Source organism: Rattus norvegicus, chromosome Y (assembly GCF_036323735.1).
Source record: "Rattus norvegicus strain BN/NHsdMcwi chromosome Y, GRCr8, whole genome shotgun sequence".
NCBI classification, from domain to species: domain Eukaryota; kingdom Metazoa; phylum Chordata; class Mammalia; order Rodentia; family Muridae; genus Rattus; species Rattus norvegicus.
Window position 1 is genome coordinate 52,975,099 of NC_086040.1, and position 13,963 is coordinate 52,989,061.

General features: G+C 42.2%; 1 protein-coding gene across 2 annotated transcripts; it reads left to right on the forward strand.

Annotated features, from left to right (window-relative positions):
- Window positions 1-226: 226 nt before the first annotated feature.
- On the forward strand, window positions 227-2,480 carry LOC134484443 (Y-linked testis-specific protein 1-like). Of its 2 annotated transcripts, none has more exons than XM_063280668.1 (3): window positions 227-407; window positions 1,447-2,319; window positions 2,400-2,480. In XM_063280668.1, the coding sequence occupies exon 2, from the start codon at window positions 1,602-1,604 to the stop codon at window positions 2,316-2,318; it is 717 nt and encodes a 238-aa protein (XP_063136738.1). In that variant the 5' UTR covers window positions 227-407; window positions 1,447-1,601; the 3' UTR covers window position 2,319; window positions 2,400-2,480. The 2 variants fall into 2 exon arrangements, with proteins under 2 accessions (XP_063136738.1, XP_063136739.1); XM_063280669.1 differs by having other exon boundaries at window positions 240-407; window positions 1,492-2,319.
- Window positions 2,481-13,963: the final 11,483 nt, after the last annotated feature.

Sequence of the window (13,963 nt, forward strand, 5' to 3'; positions counted from 1 at the left end):
ACCAAAAACTTTTTCAGAAAAAAAAAATGCACAAAAAGAGCTACTTGGGCAGATTGTCACTTGAGTCATCAGAATATTTGGGTGGGGACTTTATTTTGGGTCTCCAGGAGGCTACATGAGAAGCTAAAACCTAGATGCTGGAAGTTTCTAAGCGTAACTAGGGAAGGAACTGGCCTGAGAGGGGTTCTATGACATAGGCAGAGCCTGGATGATGTCACAGAGCACTGGGCGGAGGTTGCGCTTCTCTTCCACTTGGGGGCGCTTGACTCCTTGAAGGTGGGTTCACTATGTTCCCAGCGGTGTGTGAAAGCCAGTTCAGCTCCTGAACCCCACAACTGTTCAACAGGCTTTTGTTGGCTGACCGGTTTCAGAAGACAGAATCTGGACGACTAGGACATTTTCTTTTGGTAAATACGTTTATGAAGATAACTGGGACCCGTGTAGCCCAGAAAGCTAATCGTTTTCCCTTGTACAGCGAGTAGCCGTATGTTCTAATGTCTTCCACGTTTGAGAGATAGGCAGATGGTCTAGGCTAGTCAGTCTCCGCAGTTTATTATCCTTTGCTAACAATATCTAATTCATAATTCTACTAAAATGCCAAAGCTCCTCTCTGTGCCTGTTAGGAGATAATATTTCTTTTTTGATGTTGTTTTTTCTTTTTTTTTTTTTTTTAGGGACTGAGAACCGAACACAGGGCCTTGTGCTTGCTAGGCAAGTGCTCTCCCACTGAGCTAAATCCCAACCCCAGGTGACATTATTTCTAAATGGCTGTTGTTGCCTAGACAAAAGACTCTTGTTGCCATCGAAGATGGAACAGCTTTGTGGAATAAACCTGGGGCTGGGTCAGGATGCACATTACAGAAAGCCAGTGGACTGGTGTGCTGTGTCTCTGGGCAGATAGTTGTGGATGTTGCCACATAGCTCAGAGTTAGAGGGTAGAAGAGTGGTGTGGCCATCCTTCTGGGTCCTTTGTTATCCTTTCTCTGTTCTGCTTGCTTAAAGTGGGGGACAGGGTTACTTAATCCCACACTGACATAGCCATTCAAGGAGAGGTTCCTCAGTAGAGGCAAAGTGCCACTGGCTGAAGAAATGTGTCTGAATATGTTATTCTGAGCTGTAGAGAACCATTTTTTCATTTCCCTTTGGACTTTAGATTTATATTTTTGAGACAGTGTTTTCTGTGGGTAGCTTTGGCTATCCTGGAACTAACTCTGTACACCAGGCTGGCCTTGATCTCACAGAGGTCTGCCTCCCTCTGCCTCTTGAGTTCTGGAATTAAAGGTGTGCTCCACCATTGCCCAGCCCTCCTTTGACTTCTGATTATGACAGAATGAGATTCAGATGCTCAAACCTTTTTACCATCATCTTTTTCACCTGCTCCAAAGTTCTCTTAAACAAGAGCCTTGGTCCAGTGCCCTCCCCACCCCACCCCCATTGTTCTTGCAGGCACTCATATGACAGAGGCAACAGCATTGTGTCTGGTTTAAGCAGGGGAGCTCTTCAAACCCAGGACATGGGCAAGTATGAAGCCTTAACACAGAACTATAGCCACAAGACAGTGGACCAGGAGTGCGGTGGCCTACCACACTAGGTCTACAGCCATGAAGAAGAAGATGTCTCTGAGGAGGATGAGCACACCATCCTTCCAGAAGCGAAGGAGGAGGAGGCCTTCTCCCCAAGCCCTGGGGGACATTGTGGGATGCAGAATATCTCACGGATGGAAGGAAGGTGATGATCCCGTCACCCAATGGAAGGCCATCGTTCTAGATCAACTGCCATCAAATCCCTCTCTCTATCTGGTCAAATATGACGGAATTGACTGTGTCTACGCACTTGAACTTCACAGAGATGAGAGGATTTTAAAGCTTAAGGTCTTGCCTCACAAAGTAGTATTTCCTCAAGTGAAAGATGCCCATCTCGCAAGTGCCATGGTTGGCCGAGCTGTGGAGCATAAATTTGAGGGCAAACATGGCTCTAAGGACATCTGGAAGGGGGTGGTCCTAGCCCAGGTGCCAATCATGAAGGACTGGTTTTACATCACGTACGAGAAAGATCCAGTCCTATACGTCTACCAACTACTGGATGATTACGCAGAAGGTAACCTCCGTATCATTCCAGAGACACCTCCAGCAGAGGTGAAGTCAGAAGTTGAGAGCGACATCTTAACAGGTCAATGTGTGCAGTACACCAGAAGCGACGGGTCCAAAAAGATCGGCAAAGTCATTTACCAAGTTCTAGCCAAGCCTCCCGTGTACTTCATCAAGTTTGATGGCGACGTCCACATCTACGTCTATAATCTGGTGGAAAAGATCCGTTAAGGTGAAATTCACAAAGTGTGGGGGACATAGATGGGAAATTTATAGTATTGGGGAGAAAATGTTTGTTTTTCTGTGTTTCAGATACCGAAGGGCCTTTGCCAACCCCAGTATCTTTTCCTGTGGAATTTGTTTTTCCTCTAAAAATTAAAATGTGAGATGTGACATGTTGCGTGTGAACACTTTGGTGGAGGAGATGGGCTTTGGTGGATGGAACATCGAGAGGAAGCCGGAAAAGTCAAGGCTGTGAACAGTAAGTCTAATGTCACATAGACTAAAACAAACAGGACTGAGCTGGTCTGGTCTTTAGGGAGAGAAAAAACTGGAGATGATGCTTAGAGGAGAAGGGATGGCATGGGAAAAAAAAGATGGATGTTTAGGAAGCAGTGGAGAGGGGCCAAAAATAGATAGACTCTCTGAGGTGAAGTTAGAAGGAGAAACAGACAGTTCGGGAAAAAGTGGCAGGTAACAGGGAGGTGGTCTTGGAACTCAAGGGGAAACCCAATAAACTGATACCAGCAGACACAGATTCAGAGAAGATCAGGTTTCATTTGAGTAATGAAACCTGTTTCTCATCTGCAGATGTATTATTTTTAATTATATGGATGTGGGCAGGGCATGAATACAGGAGACCACAGAGACAAGAATAGTCAGGTCCCCTGGAGCTGGAATTATAGGTGGTTGGGTACCAACTGACATGAGCTTAAAGAACCAAATCCAGGTCCTCTTTCAAAGCAGACAAGCTCTTGATCCATTGGTCATCTCTCCGGGACCCTAAAGTCATCTTTTTAAATAAATCCAACCTTCACATGCAGAGAAGCAACCAGGATAAGGGTAAGAAAGATTAAATTGATGGTGATGTGGAAGAAAGACTAAGGAACACATGAGGGAGTAGAGGACACTGAGGGACGAAGGAATTCCAAGATGGAGTTCTCAAAAATGTAAGCAGGAGACCCAAGAAGAACATATAGGGTCTAAAATTAGTTGAACTTCAGCCACATCCATATTGGTCTCTTTGGTTCCATAAAGAACAGCCAAGCCATCACTACAGAAGGTGGATGTGAGGGGGAGGCTTCCCCAGAGGTCATTTTGATGAGGATAACTCAAGAGTAGTGAATGCCAAACTAAGTTTATACCTATTGATTCCTGAAAGTATCATGAAGTCCATTATTTTGTATGATCAGTAAAAAGTAATTTAAAAAAAAGGGAAGATAGGATTCCGTAAGCATCTGTAAGGTATTACATGGATCCTGTGTTTAGCTTCTCTGAGCACAGTTTGCCTCTGTTGCATCCTGTAATATTTTTTGAGGTCTCTGCTCAATGACCCTAGATGACCACAAAGAGCTCCTGCACTGGCTTGTCTTTCCTGGCCCTCCTTCTACTGGCTTGCTTCCTACACACCTGTGGGACCTGTTACCCTATCTAGCCCGAGAAAGTTCCTGTCTTTTACTCACATGTAAGCTTATCCCAGAAAACTCTTGACGGTGGCTCCAATGCAGAGGTGCTGAGCTCTTTCCTCTGCCATTTGCCGTGACTTTAAAATGCTTTGTGGTTCCTCACCATGTACCTCTCTCCTCCTGAGAAGCACCGGTGCACTCCATGGGGTCTCCCTGAGCCACATCTACACTCCAAGAATGTATTTGGAGCCAACCTTATCATGGACTCATTTATTGCTGTTTCTTCTCTCAAGAATAAGTTTCTCACTGCAGGACTTGAAAATACTTTCTATCGTTGATTGATTCTGCTATTTGGTGGTTTTTATACTGGCTGGTTATCCTACGGATTCATTGCTGTGAAAAGACATCATGACCAAGGCAACTTATAAGGGACAACATTTAATTAGGGCTGGGTTACAGGTTCAGAAGTTCAGTGTATTATCATCAAGGCAGGAAGCCTGGAAGCGTCTATGCAGACATGGTGTTGGAGAAGAAGCATATCACCCCCACAGTGATATGCTGCCTCTAACAAGGCCACCCCTACTCCCACAATGCCACACCTCCTAATTGTGCCACACTTCCCATGGGACAATCACATTCTAACCACCACCCTGATTTCATGCCAACTTGACACAAGCTAGAGTCATCAGAGAAGAGGGCGCCTCAGTTGAGATCATGCGTCCATAAGATCCAGCTGAGGGAATTTTCTTAGTGTTTGGTGGGGCAGGGCTAAGCCCACTGTGAGCGACACCATTCCTAGGCTGGTGGCCCTGGGTTCTATATGAAATTAAGCTAAGCAAGACATGAGGAGCAAAACAGTAAGAAGTGCTACTCCATAACCTCTGCCTCAGTTCCTGCCTCCAGGATCCTGTCATGTTTGAGTTCCTGTCCCAACTTCCTTTGGTGATGAGCAGCAATGTAGAAGTGTAAGCTGAATAAACCTTTTCCTCCCTAACTTGCTCTTTGGTCACGGTGTTTCCTTACAACAATAGAAACCCTAAGTAAGACAATGTCTTATAGAAACAGTGTGTCTAGTAGAGAAACAGATGCTTACCTCATAACCCCAAATACAAAAGTATAGACACTTTGTTTTAATTTAAAGGTAAGATTTGCTCATGTACTGTCCTGTGAAGTTCTAATTTTCTTCCTTCTCTCCGTGATGAATGCCATGATCAAAACTAACATGGGGAGGAAAGGGTTATTTGCCTTACAGGTTACAGACCATCACTGAGGGAAAGCAGAACAGGAGCTTGAAGCGCTAACAAGGACCACTGCTTGTTGGCTTGCTCCCTGTCTCAGTCATTGTTCTGTTGCTGTGAATAGACACCATGGTCAAGGCAACTACCATAAATCAAAACATGTAATTGGAGGCTAGCTTACAGTTTCAGAAGCCTGGTCCATCATCATGGCAGTGAACATTACACTGGAGCAATAGAAAGCTACTGGTCTGTAACCAGGAGAGAGAGAGAGAAAGAGAGAGAGAGAGAGAGAGAGAGAGAGAGAGAGAGAGAGAGAGAGAGAGAGGGAAAAGCTTAGGGCTCTTGAAAACTCAAACCCCACCATTGTGGACACACCCATTTCCTCCAATGATGCCATAACTCTTAATACTTCTAATCCTTGAAAATACAGTCACTCCCTGTTAACTAAATATTCAAATATATGACTGTGGGAGCCTTTCTTATTCAAACCACCACACTCCCCATGGATTGCTCCCTTACTATTTCTTACAACCTAAAAGGCTATTCTTTTTATACATAACTACTGATGAACTTGCCCACATTGCTGGGCCCTCCCACAACAATCATTAATCAAGAAAATGTTCTATAGACTTACCCAAAGACTAATCTTATGGAGGCAGTTCTTGAATTGTTCTCTCTTCTCAGTTGCCTCCAGATTGTCAAGTTGGGAAAAAAAAAGAGCTAGAGACCCATCACCGGAATGTTTCTCTTACTCCATGTTACATACTCACCTCCAGCCACTCTCTTCTCTCAGTGTATAGACCCACTTTCCTGTATGGCAGAACTGAAGAGTAACTATTGTCACCAACATGAATACTGAAGGATATATGACAAGAAATGAATACATTCTACAGCCCCAATGCCAAGCAAAAGCATTTTAGTGTGTGTTACACTTACTGGGAGACTGTCAGTCACTGACCATTTAATAGGTCGCAGTAGACAAGAGAACAAAAAGGTCACAACATACATATCATCTCCTCTCAGCAGGAGACATAGCACTTTCCCAAAACCCATGAATCTATCTGTAGGCTTAGATTTTTTCAAAAACCTACTTTATTTAGTGTCCTTAAACACTTCAACTGCCCTTATAGCCCACCAACCAGAGGTAGCAGAGAGAGAAAGTTGATAGGAAAAGGGAGTGAGTTGTGGACCTATTTAGAAGTAATTCTTTGGGGCAACTCCAATCTTCATTGTGCAGTAATGTCCAATAGCAAACACAAAACACGAATCAGTAGCAGTGCCTTGATCTGACAGAGACCACAAGGATCTAACAAACCAACAAGAAGCAGCAGAAGCAGCCAGAAGCACCCCGAATAGCACAGGTTCATTTGTGCATTTCTCATTATGGAACAAAGACCAGCAAAGACCATCGAAGCCTTGCAAGGTGTAGCAATGTAAAAATGTCCTCTCCCTCCCTGTGGGATTACATTTATGTTCTCCATAAACAACCTGTCTCCCTTCCAGCGTGTGCTCCAGCAAAATATCACATGCCTTCTCATGTGTCTGCTTCACCAAAAATCCTGTCCTAACATAGCTTCCAGAAAAACACCCTGTGACACAAGTGAGTTTTCCATTTCATCTAGCCTTATTTCACCCTCGGCTGTGACATCACAAAACATATAAAGGCAGTCTTGCAAGGATCCAAGGCCCCAGCGCCCACAGCAGCTGGAGCTTCTGTAATTGCACTCCGTGAAACTCAACCCCTTTTGTGAGCACAACCTTTAGGTATCCCCGTATACATTGTGCTCTCTCCATATTTGCTCTCAGCCAATAGCTGTCCAAGTTCCAGCCAACTCAGCTGTGATCAAAAACCCTCATCAAGAAAGTCATTGAATTTGACTTGATTTTTTTTCTCAGACAAAACGGAGTGTTCTCTCTTAATGGTTACACTGGTCTCTGACTCATCTGTAATGAAACCCACTACTATTAAGAGCAAATTCATGGGAACTATGACAAAGAGCAAATCACATGACATGCATCACAGTTGACCAAGCCTTTTCTGCAGCTTTATTGAAGTATAATTACATACTTAAAAAATCCTTTATTTTGTTCCACCAGAGAACTACTAAAGCTGATAAACAACTTCAGCAAAGTGGCTGGGTATAAAATTAACTCAAATAAATCAGTTGCCTTCCTCTATACAAAAGAGAAACAAGCCGAGAAAGAAATTAGGGAAACGACACCCTTCATAATAGACCCAAATAATATAAAGTACCTCGGTGTGATTTTAACCAAGCAAGTAAAAGATCTGTACAATAAGAACTTCAAGACACTGAGGAAAGAAATTGAAGAAGACCTCAGAAGATGGAAAGATCTCCCATGCTCATGGATTGGCAGGATTAATATAGTAAAAATGGCCATTTTACCTAAAGCAATCTACAGATTCAATGCAATCCCCATCAAAATACCAATCCAATTCTTCAAAGAGTTAGACAGAACAATTTGCAAATTCATCTGGAATAACAAATAACCCAGGATAGCTAAAGCTATCCTCAACAATAAAAGGACTTCAGGGGGAATCACTATCCCTGAACTCAAGCAGTATTACAGAGCAATAGTGATAAAAACTGCATGGTATTGGTACAGAGACAGACAGATGGACCAAAGGAATAGAATTGAAGACCCAGAAATGAACCCACACACCTATGGTCACTTGATTTTTGACAAAGGAGCCAAAACCATCCAATGGAAAAAAGATAGCATTTTCAGCAAGTGGTGCTGGTTCAACTGGAGGGCAACATGTAGAAGAATGCAGATCGATCCATGCTTATCACCCTGTACAAAGCTTAAGTCCAAGTGGATCAAGGACCTCCACATCAAACCAGACACACTCAAACTAATAGAAGAAAAACTAGGGAAGCATCTGGAACACATGGGCACTGGAAAAAATTTCCTGAACAAAACACCAATGGCTTATGCTCTAAGATCAAGAAGCGACAAATGGGATCTCATAAAACTGCAAAGCTTCTGTAAGGCAAAGGACACGGTGGTTAGGACAAAACGGCAACCAACAGATTGGGAAAAGATCTTTACCAATCCTACAACAGATAGAGGCCTTATATCCAAAATATACAAAGAACTCAAGAAGTTAGACCGCAGGGAAACAAATAACCCTATTAAAAAATGGGGTTCAGAGCTAAACAAAGAATTCACAGCTGAGGAATGCCGAATGGCTGAGAAACACCTAAAGAAATGTTCAACATCTTTAGTCATAAGGGAAATGCAAATCAAAACAACCCTGAGATTTCACCTCACACCAGTGAGAATGGCTAAGATCAAAAACTCAGGTGACAGCAGATGCTGGCGAGGATGTGGAGAAAGAGAAACACTCCTCCATTGTTGGTGGGATTGCAGACTGGTAAAACCATTCTGGAAATCAGTCTGGAGGTTCCTCAGAAAATTGGACATTGAACTGCCTGAGGATCCAGCTATACCTCTCTTGGGCATATACCCAAAAGATGCCTCAACATATAAAAGAGACACGTGCTCCACTATGTTCATCGCAGCCTTATTTATAATAGCCAGAAAATGGAAAGAACCCAGATGCCCTTCAACAGAGGAATGGATACAGAAAATGTGGTACATCTACACAATGGAATATTACTCAGCTATCAAAAACAACGAGTTTATGAAATTCGTAGGCAAATGGTTGGAACTGGAAAATATCATCCTGAGTGAGCTAACCCAATCACAGAAAGACATACATGGTATGCACTCATTGATAAGTGGCTATTAGCCCAAATGCTTGAATTACCCTAGATCCCTAGAACAAACGAAACTCAAGACGGATGATCAAAATGTGAATGCTTCACTCCTTCTTTAAATGAGGAAAAAGAATACCCTTGGCAGGGAAGGGAGAGGCAAAGATTAAAACAGAGACTGAAGGAACACCCATTCAGAGCCTGCCCCACATGTGGCCCATACATATACAGCCACCCAATTAGACAAGATGGATGAAGCAAAGAAGTGCAGACCGAAGGAGCCGGATGTAGATCGCTCCTGAGAGACACAGCCAGAACAGCAAATACAGAGGCGAATGCCAGCAGCAAACCACTGAACTGAGAATAGGTCCCCCGTTGAAGGAATCAGAGAAAGAACTGGAAGAGCTTGAAGGGGCTCGAGACCCCAAAAGTACAACAATGTCAAGCAACCAGAGCTTCCATGGACTAAGCCACTACCTAAAGACTATACATGGACTGACCCTGGACTCTGACCCCATAGGTAGCAATGAATATCCTAGTAAGAGCACCAGTGGAAGGGGAAGCCCAGGGGCCCTGCTAAGACTAGTCATAGTGAACTAGACTATGGGGGGAGGGCGGCAATGGAGGGAGGGTTGGGAGGGGAACACCCATAAGGAAGGGGAGGGGGGAGGGGGATTTTGCCCAGAAACCGGGAAAGGGAATAACACTTGAAATGTATATAAGAAATACTCAAGTTAAAAAAAAAAAAAGAAATCAGCAAACATAGTTCAATAAAAGACTTAATTGGTGTTTATAAAAAAAAATCCTTTATTTTAAGTGTGTAATTTAATGATTTTAAAGCAATATTTATATCTTACTTCCTTTTTTTAATACTCATTTCCCACTAGTTCATAGAATATCGAAGTCTATTAAAAACACAGAAATGAAGGCAGGAGAAGACCAAAGGGGAAGCAGCAAGGTTCTTGATTTACTAAGACAACAGATACATTGGCAGAATAGTCTGGTTAAAACCACTTGGGAAACATTGGGTCTTCTCTTAGCCTGCAGCCTCCAGACAAAGAGTTTAAAGGATTAAGTCATGGGTCCTCCTACATCAAATCCGGACCTGACCTGTTATGGTCAGCATCACTTTTGGCCACTTTCATGTTAATCCCATTCATCACTCTTACAAGTTGCCTAGCAACTCACATAGCTAACAAACTTATTTTGGTTCATGATTTTATAGGTTTTGGCCCATGGTCACATGATCGTGAAAGGGGCACGATAGAGCTCAACTGCTAGTCTCACTGGCATCTAAGAAACACCAACACAGGAAGAGACCAAGGACAAAAAAACATCCTCCAAGACATGTCCCAAATGACCAAGTCCCTTAATTTCCTATCTCCTAGTTTCCTGCCACCTTCATACACATCCATCAACAGATGAACTCATTGATTACAGCCCACAGGGTCCAATCACTTTTCTTTGTCCCAACTTTGAACATTGTACTGGGACAATGTGTATCTTAAACCCATAGGGTAGGGCCAGAAGGTTGTGTCAGAGGTCTAAGCTTTACCTCACACTAGAAACAGCTGGGTAGATTTCTCAACATCTCCTATTTCTTTCTGTTACTGAGTTACACCATGTCTGCATTGCAGAATTTTGTCTGGGGTAAGATACCGTCAGCAGTCAATTGTAAAGACGCCCCCCACCATGTGTTTGCTTGAATGTAAAATGGGACATCTATAATATAGACACACAGGCGTATACACTGATTCACAGAGAGAGGCAAAAAGGTAAGGAGTTGAGTCTTAGGAACCTCAAGGAAGAGGAAATGGAAATATAAGATACACATGTCAGCGAGAACCAGAACAAAGCAGTGTCTTCTATACACAACAGGACCACTATCCCTCAGCCCTAGCTAATAGGAAAGGGAGAGTCAGTTTTCTACAAAGATATAACTGGTGATAAGCTGGCCAGGCTCCAGTGGCTTGCGCAATGCCCATTAATTTATGGGCAGAACAAATGATTTGTGTGGGTTATTACAGAGGGCAGAAAGAGAGTTGAAGTTGGGAGAAGGGATTAGCTGGGGATGGATCTGGGAGGAGTTAGGAAGAGAAGTGGGAAATAAATTCTAACAATATATAAAGTAGGAAGTTCTCAAAGAACTAATAAAATTGGTTTTTAAAATACCATATCTGTACTGAACACATACAAAGCATTTTTCTTGTCATCTCCTAAATAACAGCCCCTCATGATTTCATTTTGTTAAGTACAAAAGTAATTCAGAGATTATTTAAAATGTAGGAAGATCTAGGAAGATGGCAGAGGGGTAAAGCCAAGTGTTTGGTCACACATGCAAAGACAGTGCTTGGGATGGGAACAGGAGAATGACCAGGGCTTCCTGACAGTGAGCCTCAACTCAGGTTCAGCAAGGGACCCTGTCACAAGGGAATAAAGTAGGTAGTGAAGGAGCAGAACATGCTCTACCCTCCCCCAGCCTCTGAAATTCCATGTCTCTATACACACACACACAAACACACACACACACACATACACACACAGACACACACATATAAATATGACTAGAGTATACAAGAGGATTGCATAGGTTATATGCAAATGTAGTGTCCTTTTAGTTAAGGAACCTGAAGACTTTTAGATCACTGGGAATCCTGGGGCCAATTCTCAGAGGACAGGATATATCTCCTTATTGTGCAAACGAATCCTTTGTTGAGTGTGTGTCAGTGACTCCACACAGTTCTCCTCCTCTAGGTTCCTGTGTATCAAAGAGAATGTTCTGGAAATACTGAAAAAAATATAAACTAAAGGCTTTGTTGTGGTTTCTAGGCTTGCGTTAAAATCATATTTATCACGTTTTATTAAACGGAAGGGAAATCTTCAGCTCCCAGCAACAATAGCCTCAATCATGTTGTCTTATGTTTTATCCCATTATGAATAGCAATTACTTGCACATCAATTGCTCCCCATACTTTGAACTAAATCAGGATAAAGGGATATGTTTCCATTCTGATAAGTAAAGCCAATGTGGATAATCAAGTAGAAAGGGGGGAGGTATGATGCCTTTGGCTTATGCTAGAGTGATGGATTGATTGAATACTTGTTATGCAAATAAACCTAACCTCTGAGAAATGAAATGTAACGATAAAATGTACTACCAAATGGGATGGACAGTCATTACTTGATTTCTTTTAAAAGAAAAAAAAAACATACTTTAGGATTTTGAATAAGTGTGACCCTCAGAATTTCAAATATTTGAATGTGTTTGGTTACCAGTTGGTGGATTGTTTAGAAAGGATTGGGCATTGTGTTTTTATTAAAAATGATGTGTCATGGGCGGTGGGGGCCTTGAGATTTCAAAAGCCCACTAGGCTTCCTCTCTCCCTCTCCCTCTCCCTCTCCCTCTCCCTCGGCCTCTCCCTCTCCCTCTCTCCCTCCCTCCCTCCCTCCCTCCCTCCCTCCCTCCCTCCCTCCTTCCCTCCCTCCCTCTCTCCCTCCTACCCTATCTCTCTCTCTCTCTCTCTCTCTCTCTCTCTCTCTCTCTCTCTCTCTCTCTCTCAGGAACTACTCCTGCCACGCCTGCCAGCCTGCCAGCCTGCTGCCATGGTGTCTAACACGATGGTCCATGGACTCACCCTCTGAAACTGTAAGACCGCAATTAAATGTTTCCTTTCATGAATTGGTTTGGTCACGGTGTCTCTACACAGCAATAGAACAGTAACTAAGGCACACAATTTCCTGTTTATTTTTCTAATACTTCTGTATTTATTTCATTAAAGTTACCTGTTGTCCATTGAACAGTTTTATGAATAAGTTTCAAGTTTAAAGACAAAGAGTACCAAATAGGAGTGGCACAACTAGGAGGTTTGGCCCTGTTGGAATGAGTGTGGCCTTGTTGGAGTAGGTGTGTCACTGTGGGCATGAGCTTTAAGACCCTAACCCTAGCTACCTGGAAGCCAGTCTTCTGGCAGCCTTCAGAGGAAGATGTAGAAAGCTCAGCTCCTCCTGCACCATGCCTACCTAGATGCTGCCATGCTCCTGCCTTGATGATAATAGACTGAACCTATGTACCTAAAAGCCAGTCCCAACTAAATGTCCTTGTAAGACTTGCAAGGGTCATGGTTTCTTTTCATAGCAGTAAAACCCTAATACATACATACAAAGGGATACAAATATTAAAGGAAGAGGTCAATATATCACTATTTGCAGGTGATATGATAGTATACTTAAGTGACTCCATAATTTCCACCAGAGAACTGCTGCAGTGAAAAACAACTTCAGCAAAGTCCTGGATATAGAATTAACTCAAACATATCAGTTACCTTCCATGAATAAACAGACCAAGAATGAAATTAGGGAAATGACACTCTTCACAATAATCACAAATAAAAACATATTCCTCCATGTAACTCAAACAAGGCAAGGGAAAGTGCCGTATGAAAAGAACTTAATTTCTCTAATAGAAGAAAACCTCAGAAGATGGAAAGACTTTTCATATTCATGGATTGGCAGTATTGATATAACAAAAGGGCCCTTTGCCAAAAGCAATCTACAGAATCAATGCAATCCCCAAGAAAATTTCAAGAAAATTCTTCATACACTTAGAAAGAGAAATATGCAAGTTCATTTAGAATAAGAAAAAAAACAAGGAAGAGGAAACTATTCTCAAAATAAAAGAAATTCTGTGGAAATCAAGATCCCTAACCTCAAGTTGAATACCCAGCAATAGTGATAAAAATTATATCGTATTGGTACAGAGACAGGCAAGTAGAACACCAGTGTTGTTTCATCTATATATCCATGTAAATTAATGTAAGTCCATCCATTCTTATCACGCTGTACAAAGCTGAAGTCCAAGTGGATTAAGGGCTTCCAAAAAAAAGAGATATATACAAACCAATAGAAGAAAAAGTGGGGAAAAGCTTGAACACATAGTAACAATAGACAATTTCTTGAACAGAACACCAAACCAGGGGCTTATGCTTTACGATGAAGAGTTGACAGTTTGGACCTTGTAAAAACGCAAAGTGTCTGTAAGGCAAGGAACACTGTCATTATGACAAAATGGCAAGTAATATCTTGAAAAAAAGATCTTTGCCATTCTGTATATGAAAGAGAATTAATATTCAATATGTACAACGAACTCACGAAATTATATTCTAGAAAGTGAAATAACCATATTATAAATGGGGTACAGATCTAAACAAATAATTTTCAGCAGAAGAATTTTGAATGGCTGAGAAAAACATAAAGAAATGTTCAACATCATTGTT